This window comes from Procambarus clarkii, chromosome 60 (assembly GCF_040958095.1).
Source record: "Procambarus clarkii isolate CNS0578487 chromosome 60, FALCON_Pclarkii_2.0, whole genome shotgun sequence".
Classification (NCBI taxonomy): Eukaryota; Metazoa; Arthropoda; class Malacostraca; order Decapoda; family Cambaridae; genus Procambarus; species Procambarus clarkii.
In genome coordinates this window covers 25,053,421-25,081,226 of record NC_091209.1, presented here as the reverse complement: position 1 = coordinate 25,081,226, position 27,806 = coordinate 25,053,421, and the positions used below count along the sequence as shown (strand labels likewise).

Genomic DNA, 27,806 nt, shown 5'->3' with positions numbered 1-27,806 from the left:
TTTTTGAAGAAAAGATTGAACTGCTAGGTTGATGTCCTCTATGTTACCTAACTCGGACTCCCAGTTGACATTATCAGTAGCAGTTATAAAATTGTCTATAGCAGTTTCATTGTGTAGTCTAAAACGTATCTCTCTTGACTCAAGAGGTGGTTTGCTAATGTTAGTTAAGAGAAATGTGGGGTAATGGTCTGTAGTGCTATCGGTGATTATACCTGAAGTAAGCGGAGAGGTTATGTTTGTCCAGATGTGATCTAGAGTAGGCTGAACTATGACTAATGCCCTGGTCTAATGAATTGCATATTAGCCTGATAGCTGCAGGGAGCCGAAGGGGCTCCCCACAGAAAATATATTGAAAACTTAACCTTTAAATATATATTTTTTTAGGAAATTCTATAAAAATATTAGGTCTCTAGAACAAACTTCCATGTTAAATTTTATTTGAGCTCGTATCAGTTTGGTTTACAAACTGATTTACTTTAAGCATTACCATCTTTCTACATATACTTTAAAACACAAGTTACACCACTTTTATATTTCAGCACTTGTATTTCTCTCGACCCTTTTACATTTAATCAAGCTTTTTCTTCACATTTTAATCTGTGTTACATACATATAAGCGTATAATTTTTTTTAAATGATGGAAAGTCATTTGAGAGCCAAGAAAATTACTAGTTTCTCAATGGTTTGTAAGCGGATTAGTCTCAAGTATATGATCAAGGAGAAAATTTGAATAAATCATAGCCCAATTTTCTTTTCAAGAGAAACTGTTCAGATTAAAGAGAGATGTAGAATACAATTATATAAGGCAAATTCATCCTTTTGGGCACTGAAATACATATACAGTATTAAAAATCTCAAGACTAACAGCTGGCAGTTATTTTTGAGAAACATTAATGATATTGAAACATACTCTGCTGCTGAGTCTCTACTTCTACATGAAACATATTCAATGTCTGTTGTGCTGTGGTGTCACTGTTGGGTGCAGCAGCCTCAAGAGTGTGGTATTCTCTTCCTGAAGCACTGTCATCATGTGGTTGCTGAGCTGGTGCTTGTGGTAGGACATGTGGCTGTGGGTGAGCATGAGTGTGGTGTGCCTGCTGCTCTGGGTGTGCTTGTTGATGGAACTGCGGAAGAGTCGAGGCTGTTTCTGTCGCTGCTGTCACAACTTGAGCTTCTATGTCACATTTCTTAAGCTTGTGCTGTTGTTGTAGGTGTTGGCGGACACCTTGAAGCCATCTGCAATGAAAATTTACGTTTTGCAAATAAACAAATAATATATATCACATTCTAAATTTAGGAAAAACAAAATGAGTGCCACACAAGTCACATATTATAGAAAGTATATAAATTGCTTATTTATATCTACGAAACCTAAATCATGAAAAACACAATGTGCTAAATCTAAATAAAACTATTGTATGCTGTAAATTCTAAAAGCCCGACAGATCAATCAATCTGACTGGGGAATTAAATACAACCATTGTGACATCTGTATCTTTACCCTATTTCCCATTTTCATGAGATGTGAGGCTTCAGCCTGGAGGAAAGAGCCAAACAATAGCAAAATAAGGTTGAAGATACTCATACAAAAATTCCACCATTTAACATATTTATCACAATTTGTCACTATGCCACTTCATTACACCAGGCACGAAAGGTCCTTTTTGAGCGGTCATTGTTATATTTTGCTTTGCTTTTATTATTTCAAACTAAATTTTTTACATAACATAGACACCTTGGACATGGGTGAAAATTTAAGTGCAGCACAAGGGATCAGGGACAAGTCTGTCTATTCATAGCACACATGCACTATGCTATAATTTGCAGAAATATAAACAAGATTATCTTATGATATTCAAGAAAACTTGCTTTTATTAAGAAGTTTAGATACACTCAGCAATGTGCTGCTACCTAATTCGATATGAAGTAAGTAATTATCAAAAGGAGGCACCAAACCGGAAAGGCTATGTAGCACCATTAAATGTGCGGAATAATCAGAGGGCGCTAAATTTCACCAAGAATGCCAATACACGAACAGAAACGCTTAAGGTGAACGATATCAAAAGTATCCGATTCACCAAGAATTCTATCGATGGACAAGCGACCGTGAAGGATGGTTGGAAAACAAGACACACTCATCCTGGAAGTCAGGACATTCAACGAGGATATGCACGACCGTACGAGGGATAATGCAACTTGGACAATAAGCAGCAGGATGGCGCGCCATTAAGTGACCGTGAGTTAAACATGTATGGCCAATACACAACCTCGCCGGAGCCGTTTCCCATCGCCGGTTACAGTGGTAGGAGAACGGTCATGAGGACACACTACTCTAAAGAGTACGCAGTTTGCTACCAGTAACAGAAGACCAACAATCCTGCCAACGGGTAAGGATGGAGGAATGAATAACTGGGTAAATGTCGGAATAAGGAATACCTTTACGGGAGATGGGACAAGAGCGGACAGCTTCCCTAGCAGCAGCATCTGCACGCTCATTTAAATTGACACCAATATGGCTGGGAACCCAGCAAAACTCAACTAACTTAAATTTACTGGAAATAAGAAACAGCCAATGCTGAATCTCGACAACCACTGGATGGACTGGGTTAAAGGACCCGAGAGCCATGAGGGCACTACGAGAGTCAACAACAACTTCAAAGGAAGACTGACAACGAGAAAGCAGGAGACAAAAAGCATAGAGAATAGCATAAAGTTCCGCTGTGAAGATGCTAGTCTCCGGAAGTAGGCGACACATATAAGTGCTGTCAGGAAAAGCAACAGAGTAGCCTACACCGTCCCCAGACTTAGACCCATTGGTGAAGATGGAAGTGGAGCGGGAGTGCAAAGAAAGTACTCAAGGAAAAGGCATTTCAGAACTGTAGGAGGGGTAAAAGTTTTAGTGATGCGGGTTAAAGATGTACAAAACTGGAAGGGGGACTCTCCACGGGGTCAAGGAAGGAACAACACGAGGAGAAATATTAGAAATATGAACTGAAAGAGAATCCTGTAAGCGAGATAACCCAGCAAAAAGAGGGAGGTGGTGAAGAGAAACAGGAACCACAGGAGGGGTAAAAGATAAAGCACGACAGAGGCAAGAGGAAGGATGTTGCAAGGATCGCGCAGGATAGCGAAGACAGTAGCGATCACAGCGGTCCTGGAGAGGTAGAAAGCCAGTGTCAACATAAAAGCTGAGGACGGGAGTCGAATGAAAGGCACCAGAGCTGAGGCGCAACCCAGTATGGTGCAAAGCATCAAGACGGCGAAGAGTAGGAGAAGCAGACGAGTAAGCAGGGTAACAATAATCGAGTTTAGACAGAACGAGAGAGGAATGTAAAGCGAGGAGTGCGCGCCTATCCACTCCCCAAGAAGTATGGGACAATACCTGAAGGAGGGTTAGGGCATTAGAGTATTCAAGTCGGAGGTAAGAGATATGGGGTGACCAAGACAAACGAGTGTCAAAGATTAACCCCAAAAGCTTAGCGGAATCCTTGTACACAAAGGGGTGACCATAAAGCGACAGAGAAAGACGAAGAATGACACGCTTCTGAGTAAAAGTCGTAGCACAAGTCTTAGACGTAGAAAACCCGAGATCATGATCGGTGGCTCAAGACGACACGGCATCAATCGCAAGTTGAAGCCGCCGCTGAAGGAGAGGCGAATCATCACCCCGACAGCAAAGGGTAAGACCGTCGACATAGAGAGGGTAGAAGATGCCAGAAGAAAGAGAGGAAAGAAGACCATTGAGGGCAACCAGAAAAAGAGTAGTGCTCAGAACACTACCTTGGGGCAAACTCTCGTATTGCTGAAAAGAGGCAGAGAAAGTGGTACCAAGCCTCACTCGAAAGGAATGACAAGAAAGGAAGCTTTGGAGAAAGAGAGGGAGATTACCACGAAGGCCAAAAGAATGAAGTTGGGACAGAATATGATAGCACCAAGTGGTGTCGTAAGCCTTTTCCAGGTCAAAAGAGACAGCAACAACAGAGGTCTTCGCAGCAAAAGCAGTACGAATATAGACCTCCAAGTTCACCAGGACATCTGTTGTGCTGCGGCACTTGCGAAAACCAAATTGAGAAGGGGAGAGGAGGTGATGGTGTTCTAAGAACCACATCAGACGAACGTTAACCATACGTTCAAAGAGTTTGCAGACAACTCTCGAGGGCAATAGGGTGGAAGTGCTTAGGGGATGTCCCCAGAGACCCTGGTTTCCGAACAGGGAGGACAACGGCATCGAGCCAGTCCTCAGGGACCGATGACGACTCCTAGACCCGATTATACAGACTCAGTAAATACTGAGACGTGCATGGTGGGAGATGGCGAAGCATTTCATAATGAATGCCATCGAAGCCCGCCGCTGTAGAACCGCAGAGGGCCAGGGCAGACTGAAGTTCAGAGAGAAGTAATCATTATAGGGAAGTGTGAGATGAGTGCAGAAATCTAAAGGACAAGATTCAAAGACAGGTTTACGAAGAAGGAAAGATTGAGGAAAATGAGAACCAGAGCTAACAGAAGAAAAGTGGGAACCCAGTTCGGTCGTGACCTGCAACGGGTCCGCCACAAGAGTACCATGGAGGTGAAGGACCGGCGAGACATCGGGAACGAACTTACCCGCTATCTTGCGGACACGCTTCCAGATCTGCGGATTGGAGTTTCTGACGTAATGGTGGAAACATAAGACTTCCAACACTCACGCTTAGCTGTACGGGTGGCCCTATGGGCCACCGCACTTGCCTTCCGAAACAAAAGAAAAAGTCAGCCTTCTGCCTGCAGCGGTGTCTCTTCCACGCTGCACGCTTACAGCGGACAGCATGAGCACAGTCCACATTCCACCAGGGAACGCACTTTCGTTGTTCCCGAGAGGAAGAGTGAGGGAGAGGCAGAAGGGAGAAGTCAGAGAGAGCAGCACAGAGGGTAAATAGGTTCCAGTCTGCCTTAGCAAACTGCCACCTAGGGAAGGAGAAGGGAGGGTGAAAAGAGAAAAAATTAACAAGGATGGGGAAATTGGTCACTGCCATGGAGGTCATTAAGAACTCACCACGTGAAATCCAAGTAAAGAGACGACGAACAGAGAGAAAGATCAAGGCAGGAAAGGGTGCGAGTCCGAGAGTCCAAATGAGTGAGCTCACCAGAATTCAGAAGAGACAGAAGAAATTCAGAAGTGAAATTGGAAGCATTCTATGTCTGCCATCGACTGGGTTAGGCATCCAGAAAGGTAAGCATTCCAAAACAAACCCCTATTCTGGTGAAAATTACAACCAAAAGCCAAACGAGTGGATAGAACTCTTCAACAGAAAACAAGGAAACTAGTATGACGTCATACGTCACCGCGCCGCTGTCTGCGCAGCTCCCCCCTCCCCGGGAGGGGGAAGGGGGAGCCCCAGACCTCCCACGCCAGCTATCCACCCATCAGTTCTGAGGCTGGATGTCAAAACACGCGAAAAACGCCGACCGGAGGGAGGGAGGGAGGGATGCCGGGGAGCCTCCGGGTCACACCCAGAAAATGGTGTTTCATTACATTCAACGCTGGTTTTCTGGGGGGAGCCCCGTCGGCTCCCCGGAGCTAACTACCCACAGAGGCAGGTCAAAGGGACAGAACCGGGAGGAGGACACCACGCACCCCCCAAGGAGGTGAGACAACCGGCAGCAAACGCCAACCCAAGGCGCCACAGCCCCGAAAATTCCCGGGAACAACACGAGAACCACGAGCAGCAAGGCCCCTGCACGAACACCAAAAATCCACGGCCGAAAGACCGCAAGGCCACGTCGCCCAGACGGCAGCAAGAGCAGCAAAGCCACGAACGCCACAGGCATGAGGGAAGAACACAGGCAGCATAGCCGCAAGAACACGGCTGACCACCCGGGACACTATCACCCGCGAACCGGGAAGAACAGAACCGGATCAACGCAAAACGCGCTCCGGACCCAAACGCCGTGGCACGCAAACAACAGCGGAGGGCCGCCACAGAACACAAAAACGACACACCCCCGGCCCGACCAACGAAGCACCAACAAACCCTGGACCCCTCCAGAATGCAGCAGCCCCACCCTGCGCCAGAAAAGATGGAGACTGCTGCCACCAAACAACCAAAATGCTAAAACCGAAGGAGCAAGAAAACTCAGCGACTCGACCCCCAGAGGCAAAGGCCCAAAGGAAAGAGCCGACGAAAAAACACACCGGAACCGAAGGGGCACTACCAACCGAGGAGAAGACAGAGCACGCTGACCAGAGACCAGGATGGTGCAAGCAGCGCACGTACAAGCCGGAGGTGAAACGACGCACAAGACAGCTGACTAACGGTGCAGAAGCAACACCAAGACCGAAAGCAAGCTGAAGCGGCTCCGCCCGCGCCGCACGAAAAGAGGCGACAGTATGTGGCAAGACGACGGCCCCCAACCCCCACCAGAAACCAAGCCGAGAGGAAACCAAGCTAACAAGAGTAACCACCTAAGAAGGGACAGGAAAAGGAAGGACCGCCAAAATACCCCATACTGCCGCCAAGAGAAGCACGCAGGTGGGACACCTACCACGAAGCCACCCGACCACCAACCGGAGGCGAGACCGCGAGGCAGAACATAAGCAGCCCCGACAAGGCCCCTCCGAGCCCAGGAAAAAGGCGGAGCCGCGGGAAGATCTCGGGCGTGACCACCGAAACCCAGGCGGCACAAGGAGATGGAATGTCTGCCGAACAGAAAAAACTCCCCAAAGCATGCAAGCCCGCCAGGAGTTCAGAAACGATGGGTCCGACGCGAGACATCGCAAGACCCCAGAAAAACCAACCGGCAGGGCAAGCTAGGAAACCAAAGAAGGCGGAAGGGTCGCCGCCAGAACAGTACCCGAACCAGGGGTACGAACAACTGCAATAGACCGAGACAAAGAAGCACATCACAGGACACAGGCTGACCAACGCCTAAGAACACACGCAGAACATCCCTGCTGCAGAGGAGGCAGGAAGAAAGAGCAGAAGCACAAAAACCCCAGGAGAACAACCAGGGGTGGACAAGCAGGCAGGGACAGAAAAACCCCCACGCAATCCCCAGGCACAAAACGGCAGCAAAGTGCCACTCCACAACTGGACACAGGAACAAGGACACGCCACCGTGAAACACGGTACCAATGCACACGTGCAGCAGCAGCAACAGGCACCACTGCAACATGCAACATGTAAATAGCAACTCCCTTCTGCAAAGGCAGAGAACGGAGCAGGCAGACCCCAGACAGGGCCAACGGAGACACGACAAAACCCTGCAGGCCCAGAAACCTGCACCAGGCGACCGACGGCGGAGAAAACCCCGCCCGATACCTGCTGGATGAGGTACTGGGAGCTCTATTACACCTGAAGCCCGGCCCAAGGCCAGGCTAGACCGGCCAGAGGGTGGCCCATCAGGCAGCTGCTAGGAGCAGTCCACCGGCCCACATACCCCCACAACCAGGACGGGCCGGAACTGCCATACGAAAACAGGCTAGTGCGCCTTAGAAGTCCACGGACGAACCAGCAAGAAGGCTTATGCTCGCAAGTAGGTCGTGTAACAAGCACAGACCTCTGATGGTAATACAGTGTTCCCCAAATGTGCCAATAGCACCACTGCACTCCACTGGTACTATCCCGCAAGTTCTACCAGATAGGCGGGACCCAAGAGCCAGAGCTCAAATCCTGCAAGCACAGCCAGGAGCCTTACCAGGTGAGTACAGAACCAACCCTACAACCCCCACACCTCACAACAGTAAAAAAGGAGGGTCCCCTGAATGATTCCAGCATGGGTTGGACATGCACATGAGGGGGACAGGAAGGGTTGAAAAAGGGACAGTCACTGGTGTGCGAACGGTCTCAGTCGTACAAAAAGATACCTAAACAAGGACAGGTATATAAACAACACCGCATCCAGCGCCCGGCCAAAAGACGCCAGACCGCAGAAACTCACCTGGCGAATGGTGGCACGAACTTGACACGACTCAACCGTGCCCAGAAGAACCTGGGAGCACCGCCAGGTGAAGACGCCAGAGCCGGACCTTGCCGGACCCGCAGGAGAGCAGGGAGAGGCGAAGGAGGCGGTCCACACCCATGACACGGAAAACCGCGGTGCCCTCCCCACAACTGGGAACCAGGACACCCCCGGCGCGAAGGGGCACATACCGCAGCCAGGGAGAAGAACGAGAGGCGAAGCACTGTAGCAAAAAGGGCGCAAAACACCAGCACTGAAACACCGCCCAGACCAAAACAAACTCCACGGCGCATGCGCATAACACGCTGGCCGAACCGCACACCCTCCCAGCGGGAAGGCGCCAGCCAGGACAACTGCACGAGAAAAGTAGCCAAAAGAGGGAGCAGGAACAATAAAACCGGCCAAAGAAGCAAAGAGCCCAAAAAGGAACCCAACCGGGCGACAGGCAGCCCAACCGGGCGACAGGCAGCCCAACCGGGCGACAGGCAGCCCAACCGGGCGACAGGCAGCCCAACCGGGCGACAGGCAGCCCACCAGGGCGACAGGCAGCCCACCAGGGCGACAGGCAGCCCACCAGGGCGACAGGCAGCCCACCAGGGCGACAGGCAGCCCACCAGGGCGACAGGCAGCCCACCAGGGCGACAGGCAGCCCAACAGGGCGACAGGCAGCCCAACAGGGCGACAGGCAGCCCAACAGGGCGACAGGCAGCCCAACAGGGCGACAGGCAGCCCAACAGGGCGACAAGTAGCCCAACAGGGCGACAAGGACGAGGAGCCGACAGACGTTCCAATAATGCGGGAAGTAGCGAAAAACCTTCCCGTACCCTCGAGAACACAGAAGCCAACACTAGTCCCGAAGGCACACGAAGGTGCAGGCGCACCCGAGATCAGAAGTGACGCAGAACCCCATCGAACGGGGAAACATGACGAAAACACCATCCCATAAAGGGGTGGGAGGAAACATCCACCCACAGGACGGAACCAACCGACTCAAAAGGCCAAGGAACCGAGCCCGGGGAGAGGCCGACGCCCAACAGCACGTACGGCGAGTGGGGAGGAAAAACCCCACACCGCGTAACCACAAGCCCCGCCTAGAGGGGGATAAAAAAAACCCCACGGGGTCCAATGGGGCCAAGGCCCCCCAAGTCAGCCCCTTCCCAGCCCCAGGAACCTACACAACAGACCCCGGGGCCGAGCCGTTCCCCCAAAGCCCCGGCCGTACCAGAAAACCGGGGCAGCCGTGAAAACACAAGTGAAGGGAGCCCACTGGCAGACTCGTACAACACGGCTGGAGTAACAGGCTCAAATGCCCCCGTCACTACCCCGGAAGGGGAATTTCCCGAGACTGCCCGAGTCTCAACACCATCAAAAACCTCGCCCCGAACCTACAGACGGTAAGGAACCGGCTGCAGGCAGGAAGGGTGATCCAGGGGAAAGACAAGGGGGCGTGGATGGAACCGAAGCAACCAACACCCCCAAGTCCCAAAACGAACTACAACGGGGCAGCCCCGGGGCTCCCGGGGAGGAAACCACGAGAACGTTGCCACCACCAAGGCTCAAGTGCAACGCCCCTGCTGCCCGCACCCGCTTTGTTAGCACAACTGGGTAACCGAGCCACAACGAGCAACCAAACTCGCACGACTCCGGGTCGAAGGTGTCACCGACCCCACAGGCAGCAGACGCAGGCAAAACAGAGAGTCACCCAGAGACAAAGGGTGAGAGCAACCCTCAAACTCGCTGGAAGCGAGGGGGGGACTCTGGCGTCACATCCATTGGACCCGCCCGCCCCCAGGGGTTTCCCAGGGTCCCGAGTGTTTACTATAAGAGGACTCGCGCTCAGGTAATCCCAGGCAGGGTACTGCTAACCGGCACCCAAAGCTACCAAACAACTTTCTAAGAGCTGAACCCCCGGGACGTGTACACTCACGGGGACCTAGCAGGGGTACCACCAGAAAATACTCAGAACACAAGGGACACAAAGGGGCAAGAACGAAGGCAGACCCCCACCAGGTAGATAAACATAAAGAAAAAGAAAACCCCGCAAGAGGACAGCGTACCCAAGCGGAACACAGCTGGCCGCTATGATTGGTAAAGACAAGCTGCACAGTACCCTGCGCCCCACCAGTGCAAACACTGCCCCTTACTCTAAGGCGAACAAGGGAGACAGAACACCCGAGCACACAAAGAGCGGCCGAAAACCAAGCAGTAAACGGCCTAGCAGGGGCAGGACCCAAGGAACTTGTGGAAGGCGGCCCCAAGCCCCAAGGGCAGTACTTACAGGGCACCTAGGGAAGGGAACCCTAGGCGCATGCAGCCCGAGTACTGGAGAATCACTCCCGGCTCACGCACCACCTAGAAAATAGACACCACACTCTAGTTACAGTGCTGAAACAACCACTGGAGCCGGAGCACATAACCGTTGCCTATAGCATCAGCCGAAGAACTGATGGGTGGATAGCCGGCGTGGGAGGTCTGGGGCTCCCCCTTCCCCCTCCCGGGGAGGGGGGAGCTGCGCAGACAGCGGCGCGGTGACGTATGACGTCATACTAGTTTCCTTGTTTTCTGTTGAAGAGTTCTATCCACTAGTTCGGCTTTAGGTAGCAATTTTCACCAAAATAGGGGTTTGTTTTGGAATGCTTACCTTTCTGGATGCTTGACCCGGTCGATGGCAGACATAGAATGCTTCCAACCACACGGGGGTTTCTATAGGCCATTGCTCCCCTTGCCTCTCTGAGGGGGCCAGGTTCTGGCTCGTGGTCCCCGGTAGGCCCTAGAACTCCATACACATGACTGATGCCAAAGTCTGACATTAGCATATCAGCCGGTAAAGCTCCGGGGAGCCGACGGGGCTCCTCCCAGAAAACTAAGGTAAAAAAGAACATGGGAGGATCAGGGACAGGTTCAGTGAAATTAGGGTGGGTCATAGGTAAATCTAGCAAAGATGGAAGAGTTAGAGTGGTGGGGGAATGGAAAAAAGACACTGGGAAGGTGATGTCAAGTAAATGGGGGGGGTGAGGAAGGACAGAAATGGCAAAGTGCACTTGATGAATGTCAACACATGAGGGAGAATCAAAAGCAACAGGAATCTGTATGGTGGTGTCAGTCGACTCCGCCACCGAGACTGGAGGGGAGACAGGGACACAGGTGGAGGTGTTGGGATTTAAGAAATGGAAATGGAAATGGTTGTGGAACTGAGGAACAGAAGAAGGGTGGAAAAAGGAATTGCACTGTGTCAGTCATGCCAGAGAAAAAGGTAAGACAGTGGACCTGGCATCTTTCCTAGTGAAAAGACATACATTCATGATGCTTTAAGTTTAGGATGGCTTGTTCAAATTTACAGTGCATGCACATGTAGGAGAAAGCAGGGAGGGCCTAGTTGGAAATTTCCAATCCTTAACTACTAACCCCTAGTACAATAAGATGTAATTCTTGTACTAGGCATTATATTTTACTACACTACTAACCAATAGAGTAGTGAAATTAAATTATTTCATTGAGGCATAGTAGCACTCGATTTCTCCCTAGAATCATGGCCATGTTGCATCAGCCAGCCGCCACAGGGAATAATTTCTACATATTAATGGATCGAATTGTATCCAGCCTCATTTACACTTCTTTATTAACCCTTAAATTGCATAACACATCATACGATGTGTTGAGTGACTTGCTATAAAATTCGCATCACATCATATGATGTATTGGAGTACTACGCAAGACTTAAACGACCCGCGGATATCCGGGGTTCACATCACCTTCATCAGGGCTTTTGTAAACAGACACCATTTTTTTTAAATCGTGGGCCAAATTCCCAGGTGGGAGGCCCTCAGTATTGAGTGAGCCACCAATCCTGACGCACGCAGCATGAGCTCACAGCACTGCTGTTCAGCTTGTGACCACAGCATCGCCTAAAAATGCAATAATATAAATGTCCATGCTACTATTTAGCGACGATATTATTACAGAAGACCCCTGACTGTGATAAAAATGACCAGGATTCTGATAATAGCAGGATTGTTGTGATAATTAGTGCTGTAGTGAGAGGAGTAATCTTGGTGGGGAAGGAAGTACTGCTGACTCTGTGTGACCACCTTTTACTGTCTGGACACTCTATACCAGCTTAGTTGTTCGCTATGGTGAACAAAACATGCAGATACTTATATATTATGTCTGTACATAAAAGCAAAAACAGTATGGTGGGAGGAGAATGATGGCGAGTCAGGTGAGGTGGAGGGAGGGAGGAAGTGGTAGCCAGTGGCGGGCTACCACTGGCTGCCACTCAGCATACCAACTTATTGGTTCGTTATGGTGAACACGAATGTAGATACTTATATATAATGTGTATATACAGTGTAATAACAGCAAAAGGAGTGTGGGGAAGAAGCCATTTTGGTGATGGGGTGGCAACATCTGCATGATTTGTCATGTTGGTAGGGGTGGCCACTATGCTCTTTGGGCATTATACCAGCTTAGTTGAACAGTTATGGTGAACAAAACATGTAGATACTTATATATAACGTCTGTATATAGGGTAATAACCCCACAAACAGTATTGTTTGGGGTGAAATTTTAGTGCATCTCACCTTGAATGTGTGAGGGAGGCAGCCACCAGCTGACTGTGTCAGAGACGTCTCTTAGTGCCTGAACTAACTATATCAGCTTAGTTGTACAGTTGTGGTGAACAAAACATGTACTTATATATAATGTCTGTATATAGTGAATAAAAGCAAAAACAGTATTGTTGGAGGAGAATATGGGGGAGTCAGGCGAGTTGAGGGAGGGAGGAAGTGGCAGCCAGTGGCGGGCTGCCACAACCACTGCCACTCAGCATACCAACTTAACAGTTCATTATGGTGAACACGAATGAAGATACTTATATATAACGTCTGTATATAGTGAATAAAAGCAAAAACAGCATGGTGGAAGGAGAATGTGGGGGCGAGTGAGGTGTTGAGCGAGTGAATGACAGCGAGTGGCTGGCTGGTGTATGGCGGTCACTCCTCATTGCTTTTTGACTCATAATACCAACTTAGTGGTTCGTTATGGTGAACAAAACATGCAGATACTGTAACCCCGCGATTATCCGGGATTCAAACATCCGGAAAACGCCCTTATACGGCCAAAATCGTGATCGGATAAAGCTATCACAATATCCGGCCAAAATGGCCACAGAAACCGGATAAAAGCTGGTTTGGCCGGATGAATATTCGGCCATACCGTATTAATCCCGTCTGTGGCTCTAGACGCATGGTGGAGGAGGGGGTGGGGTGGGTGGGTGGTGTTGGGAGGGTGGGAGGGGTGCGTCGGAAGGGACCACCTGGGTACAGGAATTACCATTAATTTTAGAACACTTAATCATAGCCAAAAACAAATTAAATAAGTACTAGTAATTATGTATTAACAAATAAATAAGTTTCCTAAAAGTAATGTGCACAGGCTGAAGTTTCCTTCAAAAATATTGAGTTTTTTTTCCTCCTGGCGGCCTACGTAACGCGCTATAGCTGCCCCACCCCAAGTGGACCCGTCCAACACTGGTCAACCCATGTGCGTCCGTCCCTCGTGTTATACACAGTGCTGCGCCATTAGTGAAATATTTTTTTAAATAACTTTTTTATTTTCATAGTAACTTTGAATATTTTTGGCCAAGACTATGTCTGGTAGCAGCATCAATCGTTCTGGAGGTGTTAAGAGGAAGAAGGTTGTCCTAGCAATTAAAGACAAGTTATGTGTTGTTCAACCAGTGAGGCGTCACAGGCAGCCAAATGCCTTCAACAAGTGAGGCGCCATAGGCAAGCCAAGCGCCTTCAACAAGTGAGGAGCAAGCAAGCAAGCGCCTTCAACAAGTGAGGCGCCATAGGCAAGCCAAGCGCCTTCAACAAGTGAGGAGCAAGCAAGCAAGCGCCTTCAACAAGCGAGGCGTCACAAGCAAGCCAAATGCCTTCAACAAGTGAGGCTTCACAGGCAAGCCAAGCGCCTTCAACAAGTGAGGCGCATGCAAGCGCCTTCAACAAGCGAGGCCTCACAGGCAACCCAAATGCCTTCAACCAGTGAGGCTTCACCAGCTGGCAGTCAAAACTAACTTTGCTTAATGAACTGTACAGTAATTTTAAGTGTTGTGTTAGTATAGGTTACGTAAATTGTTAAGAATTCTTAACTTCAAGATGTGTGGCATCAATCAAGAAGACGAACACCAACAAGGTAAGTTGAGGTTTCTAGTTGAATATTTAATAATTATATGTGGCAAGGCAATTCAAATTATGTTGTTTGTAGTATAAAAGTAGTTGGAAATTGTCACTTTTGGACTCGTAGGTGAAAAAGTACCATTATCCGAAAAATGTGATAATCCGGCTGGGGGGTCCTTCCCATATAGTCCGTATGATCGAGTGGAGACAGTACTTATATATAACCTGTGTATATAGTGTAATAACCGACACAGTATTTGTTCACTGTGTGATGAACATAATTGAATCAACAATATGCATATCATAATTTAGAGTACAGCAATGTTTCACTCATTTTATTATATAAATATATCACACTACACACTATTGAATAATAATACAGCAAAAAACTACGAAAAATCAATCAGAGACATTGAAATAATTAGATAATTATCTCTTTGTGGCCACTCCTGCCTGACAGCTGGGAGCAACAGACTGTCTGGGACGCATGCTGAGTCAGCGCCTGTTTTTTGCCCAACTTTCCCGCCCTATAGTGGGCAATATATGCCACTTACGATTTTTTTATTATTTTTCCCATGATCAGAGAACACAAATTAACAGGTTCAGAAGATTTTTTTTTTTTTTTTGGTATGCACCTGTGGGTGACAAATGCTAATTAGCCCTGAGCAACACAAGGGTTAAGGATTATTGATTAATAATATTTATTTTTATTTGATAGTATATACTTTCGTTTAATGGAAATAGTTTATACAGTCTAGATCAGCTGTTCCTGTACTTAAAACAATAAACTTGATTTCTACTATTAATATTCTCGGGCATTTATCATCATCTAAATTAATTGACTTGCACTATGGAATATCATTATTCCATAGTGCAAGTCATATTACAGTGTCAAATTATATTTTATACAGTACAACCTCGATTCAACGAATCTCCGACTAGTTCACACACTTTTCAGGCCGAATTTACTCACCAGGTTCGACGAACAATGGTTCGCCGAAGCGAGGGATGTTCAGATTTGCTTACGATGTCCAGACAGAGTTCACAGACTGGTGGAAAACTTTCTCATTCTATCACAGATTACAATTAATAATTCCTTCATAAGAAGTTGGATCACACAAGTGAACCATATGAACCAAACACCAGCCAAAATAGTCCACACAAACACCAGCCAAAATGGTCCACACAAACACCAGCCAAAATGGTCCACACAAACACCAGCCAGAGTGATCCACACAAGTGAACAACTGAGTTTCCATGATTTTCGTTCACTGATTTGGGGCACACGTATCTTTGTACATTAATTTAAAGGATGAAGCGTGATTACCTAGCTACATGTGGTAAAATCTCCTTATAGACATTTTCTGTGATGAAACAAGATGAGTGAGGGTGGACAGATAAGAGAATACTGTACTGTAAACCTCACTTTACAGTGAGGTTTCACTCGCTTTCGTCTGTGTGTCGTCATAGTTCAGTGACCCATGACTTTTGAAAGTTTTATATTAATAAATAATTTCTAAAACCAGTGTTTTAATAGCTTTTTATTATCCTAATTAAACTAAACTAAATAAAACCGAAAATATACTGTAATATGATAGACATCTGCTTTTTGAGAAATTACTGTATGTTATTGGAACAACTCTAGCGTGAGTGGACGGGTCTAATCCCTGTACACACACCATGCTTGTTTCATCCCTCCCTCCCTCCCTCCCTCCCTCCCTCCCTCCATCCCTCCCTCCATCCCTCTCTCTCCCTCCATCCCTCTCTCCATCTATCCCTCTCTCCATCTATCCCTCTCTCCATCCCTCCCTCCCTCCCTCTCTCCAGCCCTTCCTCCCTCTCTCCAGCCCTCCCTTGCTCTCTCCAGCCCTCCCTTGCTCTCTCCATCCCCCCTCCCTCCCTCCCTCTCTCCATCCCTCCATCCCTCCCTCCCTCTCTCCATCCCTCCCTCCCTCTCTCCATCCCTCCCTCCTTCTCTCCATCCCTCCCTCCCTCTCTCTCTCCCTCCCTCCCTCCCTCTCTCTCTCCATCCCTCCCTCCCTCTCTCTCTCCATCCCTCCCTCCCTCTCTCTCTCCATCCCTCCCTCCCTCCCTCTCTCCATCCCTCCCTCCCTCCCTCTCTCCATCCCTCCCTCCCTCCCTCTCTCCATCCCTCCCTCCCTCCCTCTCTCCATCCCTCCCTCCCTCCCTCTCTCCATCCCTCCCTCCCTCCCTCTCTCCATCCCTCCCTCCCTCCCTCTCTCCATCCCTCCCTCCCTCCCTCTCTCCATCCCTCCCTCCCTCCCTCTCTCCATCCCTCCCTCCCTCCCTCCCTCTCTCCATCCCTCCCTCCCTCCATCCCTCCCTCCCTCCCTCTCTCCATCCCTCCCTCCCCCTTCATCTCTCCCTCCCTCTCTCCATCCATCCCTCCCTCCCTCTCTCCATCCATCCCCTTTCTCCTTCCATCCATCCAGAATTGAAGAAACAAATCAAGTTAAAAAAAAAATAACTGGGTCAGAGTTAGGGTTATCACCGAGTCGGTCCCTTCACCACCACCGACACACCTCCCCCAACCCCCCACCCCCACCCCTGCAGCCCATACACACACACACACACACTCAAATCATCCATCCTTCCATCCCTCCCTCCATCCTTCCATCAATCCATCTCCATCCTCTCCTTCCCTGCCTCCCTCCGTGCCTGCCTGCCTCCCTCCCTGCCTCTCCCTCACAAGCTCTGCCTGCCTGCCTCCCTTCCTGCCTACCTCCCTCCCAATCTCTGCCTGCCTGCCTGCCTCCCTCCCTCCCTCCCTCCCTGCCTGCCTGCCTGCCTGCCTCCCTCCCTCCCTGCCTGCCTGCCTGCCTGCCTGCCTGCCTGCCTGCCTGCCTGCCTGCCTGCCTGCCTGCCTGCCTGCCTGCCTCCCTGCCTGCCTGAATGGATGGTGGGGGAACTGGTTTATATTGGCTTTCTGACTTTGTGGTAGCATTCTCAGTCACCTGCTCTTCATTCCTCTGTGAGGGGGTGGAGGGGAAGGTTCTGGCTCTGGTCGACTGTATGCTGAAGTGAACTCCACAGTTGATGCACTCCAGTGGTTTGGGACCATCTCAGAGAGAGTGCTTCAGAAAGCCACAAGGGGCACTTCCCCATAAAGTAAACAATGTATTTAGTCATGAATGGGCATGCATAAGCTTGAACTTGTATAGTAAGACATCATATATGGTAGCGGTAAGCTGAATTATAAACTACATTTTTGTGACGAAAGAAATTAAACCGTCGTAGCATTTCAAACTTACCGAAACCATTTTCCACAAAGGCGACACTTGTACTTGGATTCAGCACTATGAGTCTGCATATGTTTTTTCACACTGTCATGCCAGGAAAATTTCTTGCCACACAACTCACACATGTATGGTTTCTCACCAGTATGTATTCGAACGTGTTCATTGTAATGCGCTCGGTGATAGAAACGCTTTAAGCATAGCTCACACTGAATGTTATATCTGCAAAGAAATTGAAAGATTATTAAAATTTAATGACAATTTTAAACTTAAGTACAAATCAAAAATGCTATTATATAATTAGAGAATTTAAATTATACTAGTAACTTAGTTAAAGTTTTCTCGAGAAGTGTAATATTTCAAATGGACTTAAATGAGATCAAAACCAAGTAGTAGTCATAATCAATACCTTTCAATTAAAGGATACAACAAATATTATTACTAATTACCAAATTCAATCTAAGACTGCATTTAAATCACCCAGAAACTAAATTATTGTGAAAATATAGGGTGAATGCTATAGAGGTGACAATGCTTCGAGCATGACATGTAATAGGATCTCATACAATTTAAGGTGCTAAATAGAAAGAAAATATTAAAGCTTGATAATTTCTTTAAAAACTTATCTAATATTGCGCATGCAAGAGGCTAGAATGTAAATACCATCATGCTGAACAGCTACAGGAAGTGTTTCTCTCAAAGAAAGTACATAAACCTGTGAAATGTTAAGCCACCAAAGTAAATTAAACAACCAGCATTGAATGTAATGAAACGCCATTTTCTGGGCAAGTCCCGGAGGCTTCCAGGAGCTTACCGAGCTGATATGTATGTATTAGACTGTGGCATCAGTCAATTCTATTGGTGTTCTTGCCTACCAGGGACCACGTGGCAAAACCTGTCCCCCCTCAGAAAGGCACGAGAAGCAATGGCCTATAGAAACCCCCGTGTGTTTGGAAGCATTCCATGTCTGCCATCGACCGGGCTAGACACCCAAAAAGGTAGGAATCCCAAAACAAACTACAGCTGGTTAAAAATTGCAAACCGAAAGCCGAACAAGCAAGCAGAACTCCCCAATCAGAAAACAAGCAAACAAACATGACGTCACCACAGCCACTGTGCCACTGTCTGCACAGCTCCCCTCTCCCTGGGAGGGGGAAGGAGGGAGCTGCGAATGAAGCTTCATCCATCCAGACCCCCCACCATCCATCCATCCAGACCCCCCCACCATCCATCCAGTCCCCCACCATCCATCCAGACCCCCCCACCATCCATCCATCCAGACTCCCCCACCATCCATCCAGTCCCCCCACCTAGAAGACAGACACCACACTCTAGGTACACTGCTGAAACAACCACTGGAGCCGGAGCACACAACCGGTGCCATTAGCATCAGCTGAAGAACTGGGGTGTGGATCGCCGGCGTGGTAGGTCTGGGGCTACCCATAACCCCCTCCTGGGGAGGGGGGGAGCTGCGCAGACAGCGGCGCGATGATGGGTGACGTCATACTAGTTTGCTCGTTTTTGTTTGGGGAGTTCTATCCACTCGTTTGGTTTTTGGTTGCAATTTTCACCAGAATAGGGGTTTGTTTTGGGACGCCACAAGAGTTTTGAATGGAACGTGAAAAATACAAATACCCAGAGGTGCGTTGCGCAAACCAGACGAGGGCCAGTAGGTGTATTGCGCAGTTTTTAAGGGTTAAACTGCGCATGGCGTATATATACGCCATGAGTAACATATCCCACGGTGCGCACAGTGTATGTATACGCCATAGGGTGCCAGGCACGATTCAAATGGCCCGCGGCTACAAGGTATTTGCATCGGCTTCCTCAGGGCTCTTGTATACAAGACGCCATATTTTAAAAAAATCGTGGGCAATATTCTCCGGTGTGAGAGCCACATTACTGTGGGAGTAACCAAGATTGGCGCATGCAGCATGAGCTAACAGCATTGCTGTTCAGCTTGTGACCACAGCATCACCTAAAACTGTCAAAATAAATATGTAACTGCTATTATTTAGCGATGACAGTATTACAGATGACTGTGACTGTGATAAAAACTACCAGGATTGTGACAATAGCAGGATTGTTGAGATAATTATTGCTGTGTGGGAGGAGTAATGCTGAGGGAGGGAGGGAGGGAGGGGAGATAGCGTCGTTTACTGACTGTGTGGCCACCTGTTATTGTCTGCATTCACCATACCAGCTCAGTGGTTATCTATGGTGAACACAAATGTAGATACTTATATATAATGTGTGTATTAGTGTAATAACTGCAAAAGGACTATGTTGGGAGGAGCCATTTGGGTGACGGAGGCATCATTTGCTTGACTTGTCTAGCTGTGTAGAGGGTGGCCATTATGCTCTTTGGGCCCCCTACAAGCTTAGGTGTACAGTTACGGTGCATACAAGTAGATACTTATATATATTGTGTGTATATTGTGTAATAATACCCCAAACAGTATTGTTGGAGGAGAAATTTTAGTGCACCTGACCTTGAATGAGGAAGGGAGGCAGCCGCCAGCTGACTGTGTCTAGCAACGTCTCTTAGTGCCTGAACTATCAGTTTAGTTGTACAGTTGTGATGAACAAAACATGTAGATACTTATACTGTATATAATGTGTGTATATAGTGTAATAACTGCAAAACTATTTGTTTATTGTTTTATGAACGTAATAATTGAACCGTAATATAAACACCATACTTTTGAGTATAACAATGATTCACACATTTTATTATATAAATCTATCACACTACACACTATTCAATAATATTACTGCAAAAAACTAAGAAAAAATTATTCAGAGACATTGAAATAATTAGATGATAATATCTTTGTGGCAACTCTCACCTGTCAGCTCGGGTGACGCTGACCAGCTCTGACGACCGCTCTCTGTCGACGCCGACATTTTGCCAGACTTCCTCGGCATGTTGCGCCCAAAATATGTCCCTACGATTTTTTTATTATTTTCCCGTGCCCAGGGAACAAAATTATCATTTTTAGAACACAAAATAATTAAAAAACATTTTTTTTTTTGCGCACAGAGGTGTAAATCTCCTCGGGACCCCTTAGCAACTTTAGGGTTAAATTATTCCTCCTTTGTAGGGAAAGTCGTATCTACTTAACCACTTAACTGCGCCAACCAAGTATTCTCGGTCGGCGGGAAACTGCGCCAACCAAGAAAACTCTTTGATTTTTCCGTACCCACTCTGAATGTGTGCGAGATTGGTTGTGTACGAAATGGACTCTTAGGACCTACAGTGAGAGGCAGCCATCTTGGAAAAAATTCCCAGAATGTCCAAGGGCTGCTGGCTGGGTTAGTACCAAGTGAACAACCAGGGGTGGCGCACGCGCCTCTGGCTCCCAAACACCTGTCCGACGTGGTATTGAAAGATAACGCTCTGTCGGTGAAATTCAAACCTTTTGTTTGAAGAACATAAGGGTTATAATATTGGTGAAGCTAGGCGCAATAAGGACCTAACACAAAGGTCGGATGCAAGTGATACAGCACCTATGAGGACGATACAGCGAGCGTATCCAGTTTACTCTGAGCATCACCCTTGCAATTCTATGCTATCTCCAATTTATTTAGATGATACATAGATGAATCATTTTCTGCACTCAGTGATGATGCATCTGATACAAGTAGCATAGATGAGCAGTGTTAGCGGCTTCCATGGTGGTGTTTTCCATAGATATACACACAAATCACAATTGCGTGATGCATCAAATGAACAAATCCACAAGGGCCATGACGAAGATTCAAACCTGCGTCCAAGAGCATCCCAGACACTGCCTTAATCGACTGAGCTACAAAATGGTCAAAAAGAGTTGAAACCGAAGTTCTACTGAACTTACTGGATCCTGCAGCCTCTCCGAGGCACAAACCAGGGTTTTACACAACTCCCCCATGCACTCGAGCGATGTCAATAGGCAGTTCTCCCTCTTCGCCCTTACTTCATTATATCATTTTGACCCTACTTACCCGTACTTCATTTTGACCATGTCCTAGCTCAGTCAATTAAGGCAGCGTTTGGGATGTTCTTGGACGCAGGTTCGAATCCTTGTCACAGCCCTTGTGGATTTGTTAATTTTCCATAGATATTTTCAAGAATACCTGAATCTCTTCCTGACTGATGGACACTCTTTGAGGCAAGCTGAATCTCTTCCTGTGTGGGACCATACAAAGCGATCTTTACAAGACTACCTTACAAATTGATCTTTTCCTATAATCCTTTCAATACTACCTTATGCTTTACAAGCTTGGCTACATACAACCTACAAGTACTAAAGCCAAGGGTGTATGTGAGTGCGTTATTTGCAAGCACGCAGAATGAAGAAACAGCAAGCGAAAATCTATCTCTACCTGGTGCAACAAGAGCAAAGTCGTGCAGTGCATCATGGACTACTTTGTTGATTATTACTCACTTCTGAAGTACTGAGTGTGTAATACAGTGTGTTACTGTGTAGTGTGTGAAACTGTACATATTGTAATTTTAGTGAATTTTTAACAAGTAATATTGAGACAAACATTTATTGTGGACACATTACTGACACATGTATCACAGTTCCATGGAACATTATGAACATTCTACTGTATATAGTGTAAAGGACACAAATATGTATCATATATGATAAAAAACAAATAAAACCGCATTGGAAATACATAGAACAAATAACTGAAAATATATTTGTGGCAACACCCGGTGCTTGAATGGTCCGCGCGACTGTCTGGGTGAGTCATGCACGGGCGAACAAGGCCCTGATGACGTCATAGCGCACCTTGTCCACGTCCCCACAGCCAAAGTAAGAGGAATTTGGTATTTATTTTTACATACACATGTTCAGGGAAGGGAATTTATCATTTTACGAAGAAAAAAAAAGAATTTATTGGGAACCCTTTATTTCATGCGCACAGGGGGAATTTCACAATAAACTCGGCGCAGCACGGTGGTTTAGCATTTTCGTTATTTTTTTCCTTTTTTTTTTTGGTAGTGTCGCTTGCGTTCTCTTTCTAAGTCAGACCTCTTTCTAGCTTTCTGCAAATGAACATGGTTGAGACAGATTTTATATGCTTTGAAAGTCAGTTTTTCTATTCCTTGTGCAGGATTTTTATTACTTAGAACAGTTTCCCATTGAATGTTTGTAAGTTCCATGTTTATTTTCTCTCAGTCAATCCTTTTATTAAAATTTAATTTACTGAATAACCCCTCTTTCTTCATCATTGTTTTAGGTCTATTCTGAGTATTGATGATAGTTTGCAATTCAATGAGCTTGTGATCTGCATATGTGGTATCCGAGATCATTATGTCCCCTGATTATATCTTCATTGTTTGTGAAGACCAGATCTAGGAAAGTTTTGTTCCTAGTTGGCTCTGATATCTGCTGGTTGTGCCTGTCTGCCCCTATCCTCAGTTTCATTACCTGTTCCTTCACTGTTGTTTTTTTTCAGATGTGGCTGTGAAGCAATTTAGGTCGAGTCTTTGCCTTGCATGCTATGTCACTTTCATAGTGTCTTTCTGCTTCTCCTGTCACCATGACGTAGTCATTCCTGGCACTCTGGTATCTTTCTCTGCTCTCTAGTGATCTGTAATTTCTATAGTTTCTCCAAATGCTTGTACTTAGTTGCTTTGCTAGTTTATATCTCTGATTAAATGAGCTGCTCGTCTGCATTTAATTTTTTTCCTTTTGGACCGGGACAAACTTGTCTGTTGCCTCCTTACACTTCTGCGTGATGTAGTCCATCATGTCTTGGGCTGTCTTTCTTCTGAGCTCTGTTTCCCAAGTTATATCTGTAATGAATTTTCTTATCTCCTCATAGTTTCCCCTTCGGAATGCCAGTCATTTGTTTTTTGGGCCCTTCCTTGAGTACATTTACCCTACTTCGACCGGGAACTCAAACATCAGTATGCTGTGATCGCTCATTCCCTCAGGGGGCTTCGAAACCGATTTCCCTTGTGCTGGAGTCGTTTAGAGTGAAGACTAGGTTGAGTCTCGCTGGTTTATTGTTGCCTCTCATTCTTGTGGTTCCCCTGACATGCTGATTTAAAAAGTTTCTTGTTGCCACTTGCAACAATTTAGCTCTCCATGTTTCCTCACCTCCAAGCAGTTATTTGTTTTCCTAGTCTATCCTTCCATGATTGAAGTCCCTCGTGATGAGCAGATGGAATCGATTTCTACAGGCAGCAATGGCTGCTCTCTCAATAAAAGTGTTAACTGCCTTGTTGTTTCTGTCATACTCTTGCCTGGGTCTTCAGTCATTTGGTGGAGGGTTATATATCATTGCTACTACTACTCTTGGTCCTCCCATCATCATGGTGCCTGTTATGTAGTCTCTGAACCCCTCACAGCCCAGGATAACCATCTCCTTGAAACTCCACTCCTTTCTCACCAGTAGGGCCACTCCACCTCCTTCCCTTTCTTCCCTCCCTCCCTCTCTTTCCTTATTTTAGTGTAGTCCTGGGGAAACACCATATTTGTTATGATTACCTGCTTGATACCTGCTTGATGGGGTTCTGGGAGTTCTTGGACTCCCCAAGCCCGGCTCGAGGCTCGACTTGTGAGAATTTGGTCCACCAGGCTGTTGCTTGGAGCGGCCCGCAGGCCCACATACCCACCACAGCCCGCCTGATCCGGAAATTCTCTTAGAAAACAGTCCAGTTTTCTCTTGATGTCCACGGTTGTTCCGGCAATATTTCTTATAGTCGCTAGGAGGACGTTGAACAGCCGCGAACCTCTGATGTTTATACAGTGTTCTCTGATTGTGCTTATGGCACCCCTGCTCTTCACTGGTTCAATCCTGCATTTTCTTCCATATCGTTCACTCCAGTACGTTGTTATTTTACTGGGTAGATTTGGGACCAGGTCCTCCAGTATTTTCCATGTGTATATTATTTGGTATCTCTCTCGTCTCCTTTCTAGAGTACATCTGGAGAGCTTTGAGACGATCCCAATAATTTAGGTTTTATCTCGTCTATGTGTGCCGTATATGTTCTCTGTATTCCCTCTATTTCAGCAATCTCTCCTGCTCTGAAGGGGGAAGTGAGTACTGAGCAGTACTCAAGACGGGACAACACAAGTGACTTGAAGAGTACAACCATTGTGATGGGATCCATGGATTTAAAAGTTCTCGTAATCCATCTTATCATTTTTCTAGCTGACGCAATATTTGCTTGGTTATGCTCCCTAAACGTTATGTCGTCAGACATCATTATTCCCAAATCCATGACATGCTGTTTTTCTACTATAGGCAGATTCGATTGTGTTTTGTACCCTGTATTATGTTTCAGATCCTCCTTTTTGCCGCATTCCTTGAGAGTTTTCTCTCGTCGAGTTTTGAGAGTTTTCTCTCTTGATTCTTGAGAGTTTTGTTTCTGTGAGTCCAATTACATCCAGGTTCACTTCTTGTTCTCTTTTCCTAAATTCACTTGCCTTGCTCGTAATCCCATCTATGTTTGAGAATATTACCTTGAAGCTGACTCTCTTCAGTCCATCCTCAGTTTCATTTGATTCCAATGGAGTAGAGGGACAAGGTATGTCTGGGGTGGAAGGGCCTAAGAATGAGGATCTGGGGGATCTGGGGTGTGAGGGGGCTGAGAGGATCTGGAACGGGAAGGCTAGGAGGGTCTGGGGTGGTGTAGCTGAGAGGGTTGGTATCAATTAGGGCGTGGGATGTGGGAGCAGGGGAAGGGGCATGTCGTGGAGGGGGAGGAAGGTCATGGGTTGGGGAATGAAGGCGAGCCCTCTAGGTCAAAGAGTTGGGAAGGGAAAGGAAGCCTGGGGAGGGGGGGGGGGAGGCAAGAAGAAAGTGTGGGGGAGGGGTAGGGAGGAGAGCTTGGGGGGCGGGGGAAACTGGGGAGAGCATGGGCTGGAGAAACAGGGAAGGGCATGGGGTGGGGGAAGGGGTTGGGGAATAAGGAGGGCATAGGGTCGGGGAACAAGGAGGGTATGGGGTTGGGGAGCAGGGGGGGGGGGATCTGGAGAGGGTCTCTACTGATTGGGGAGGTACAAGTGATTGCAGTAGAATGGTCATGGGGTGGATTGGTGGGAGGCTTCAGTTACATTGCTGGACCCCTACCCCTCCCCCCAGGATACTTGCCTGCTGGTGGGGGGGGGGGAACCCACGTCCCTCTGAGGTTACTGTAGTATACACTCGATTTAACAACCTATATGGGACTGTACACAGGTTGTTAAATCCGGGGCTCTGCTAAATCTGGTTTTAAAATGTTGGTAACTTTTTAGTGATATTTGGAAGAGCAACAGGATGGATGTTGGGTGGGCTGACTGGCTAGTTAACTGGCTGGTAGACCCACTCAGTTGGGTGGGTAGGCAAGTGGGCTGTCTGTCTGGATGGATCGAATGAATAACTGGCTGGTAGGCAGACGAGAATGGGGGTGGGCAGGTGGACTGGCTAGGTGGTGGGCAGGTGGGGGTGGGCATGAGGACTGGCAGGGTAGTGGGCAGGTTGATTGGATGGGTAGTGGGCAGGTGTATACTGGCTGGGTAGTGAGCTGGCAGGGTGGATGGATTGGTTGCTGACTGGAAGGCAGGTGGGGGTGGATGGATTAGTGGTTAACCAATTCATCCAATCCAACTGGTGGGTGGGTAGTTAGGTGGGGGGACAGAGTGGGCAGGAAGATGGGAAGGGTTGATGGCTGGCTGGGTGGGTGGATAGCTGACTGGCAGGCAGATAGGTAGGTTCAGGTGGGTTTGGGTGAGCAGGCAGATGTGGGGGGGGGGCAGGGCAGGGCAGGGCAGGCAGGCAGTCATGCTGAATGGAAAGGCAGGCAGGTGGTCAGACAGGCTGAATGGACGGGCAGGCAGGCAGGGTGGATGGATAGATGCATTGGTGACTGACTGGTGGATAGGTATGGGCTGGTTGGGCAGGTGGGCATCATGGCAGACAGGGGTTTGGGCATCAGGGTAGGCAGGCGGGCTTTGCAATGGGTGGGCAGGCAAGACATCACTGGGCTTGCTGGGTAGTTGGGTGGCTGGACGGGGTGCGTGGATTGATGAATGGACTGGTGATACCTGGTTGATACCTGGTTGATGGGGTTCTGGGAGTTCTTCTACTCCCCAAGCCCGGCCCGAGGCCAGGCTTGACTTGTGAGAGTTTGCTCCACTAGGCTGTTGCTTGGAGCGGCCCACAGGCCCACATACCCACCACAGCCCGGTTGGTCCGGCACTCCTTGGAGGAATAAATCTAGTTTCCTCTTGAAGATATCCACAGTTGTTCCGGCAATATTTCTTATGCTTGCTGGGAGGACATTGAATAAACGCGGACCTCTGATGTTTATACAGTGTTCTCTGATTGTGCCTATGGCACCTCTGCTCTTCACTGGTTCTATTCAGCATTTTCTTCCATATCGTTTACTTCAGTACGTTGTTATTTTACTGTGTAGATTTGGTACTTGGCCCTCCAGTATCTTCCAGGTGTATATTATTTGATATCTCTCTCGTCTTCTTTCTAGTGAGTACATTTGGAGGGCTTTGAGACGATCCCAATAATTTAGGTGCTTTATTGCGTCTATGCGTGCCGTATATGTTCTCTGTATTCCCTCTATTTCAGCAATCTCTCCTGCTCTGAAGGAGGAAGCGAGTACTGAGCAGTACTCAAGATGGGCCAACACAAGTGACTTGAAGAGTACAACCATTGTGATGGGATCCATGGATTTGAAAGTTCTCATAATCCATCCTATCATTTTTCTGGCTGTCGCAATATTTGCTTGGTTATGCTCCTTAAACGTTAAGTCGTCAGACATTATTATTCCCAAATCCTTTACATGCTGTTTTCCTACTATGGGTACATTTGATTGTGTTTTGTACTCTGTATTATGTTTTAGGTCCTCATTTTTACCGTACCTGAGTGCCTGGAATTTATCACTGTTAAACATCATGTTATTTTCTGATGCCCAGTCGAAAATTTTATTAATATCAGCTTGAAGTTTTTCAATGTCTTCAGCCGAGATAATTTTCATACTGATTTTTGTGTCATCTGCAAAGGATGATACGAAGCTGTGACTTGTATTTTTGTCTATATCTGATATGAGAATAAGGAAAAGCAGCGGTGCAAGGACTGTACCCTGAGGTACAGAGCTTTTAACTGCACTTGGACTAGATTTTATATGGTTGACCGTTACTCGCTGAGTCCTGTTTGACAGAAAACTGAGTATCCAGCGTCCTACTTTACCGGTTATTCCCATTGACTTCATTTTGTGTGCTATCACGCCATGGTCACATTTATCGAAAGCCTTTGCGAAGTCCGTGTATATCACATCAGCATTCTGTTTTTCTTCTAATGCCTCAGTGACTTTGTCGTAGTGGTGGGTGACTGGCATAGTGGCAGGCAGGTGGGTGGACAACCACAGACTGGCTTATAGCTTCCCCATCCCCCACCAGACCCTCCCAGATATATCCCCCACCCCTCGAGCCGC

The 27,806-nt window shown here is 47.5% G+C and overlaps 1 protein-coding gene across 3 annotated transcripts in view; it reads right to left on the bottom strand.

The window, feature by feature from the left end:
• Window positions 1-408: 408 nt before the first annotated feature.
• LOC138353996 (uncharacterized) overlaps window positions 409-27,806 on the bottom strand; it is a 117,971-nt gene continuing 90,573 nt past the window's right edge. For all 3 annotated transcript variants that reach the window (XM_069307702.1, XM_069307704.1, XM_069307703.1), the window contains 2 exons: window positions 17,390-17,596; window positions 409-1,236 (listed from right to left, as the gene is read on the bottom strand). In XM_069307702.1, the coding sequence (XP_069163803.1) occupies window positions 891-1,236; window positions 17,390-17,596 (553 nt within the window). In that variant the 3' untranslated portion in view covers window positions 409-890. The remainder of the gene's footprint in view (window positions 1,237-17,389; window positions 17,597-27,806) is intronic.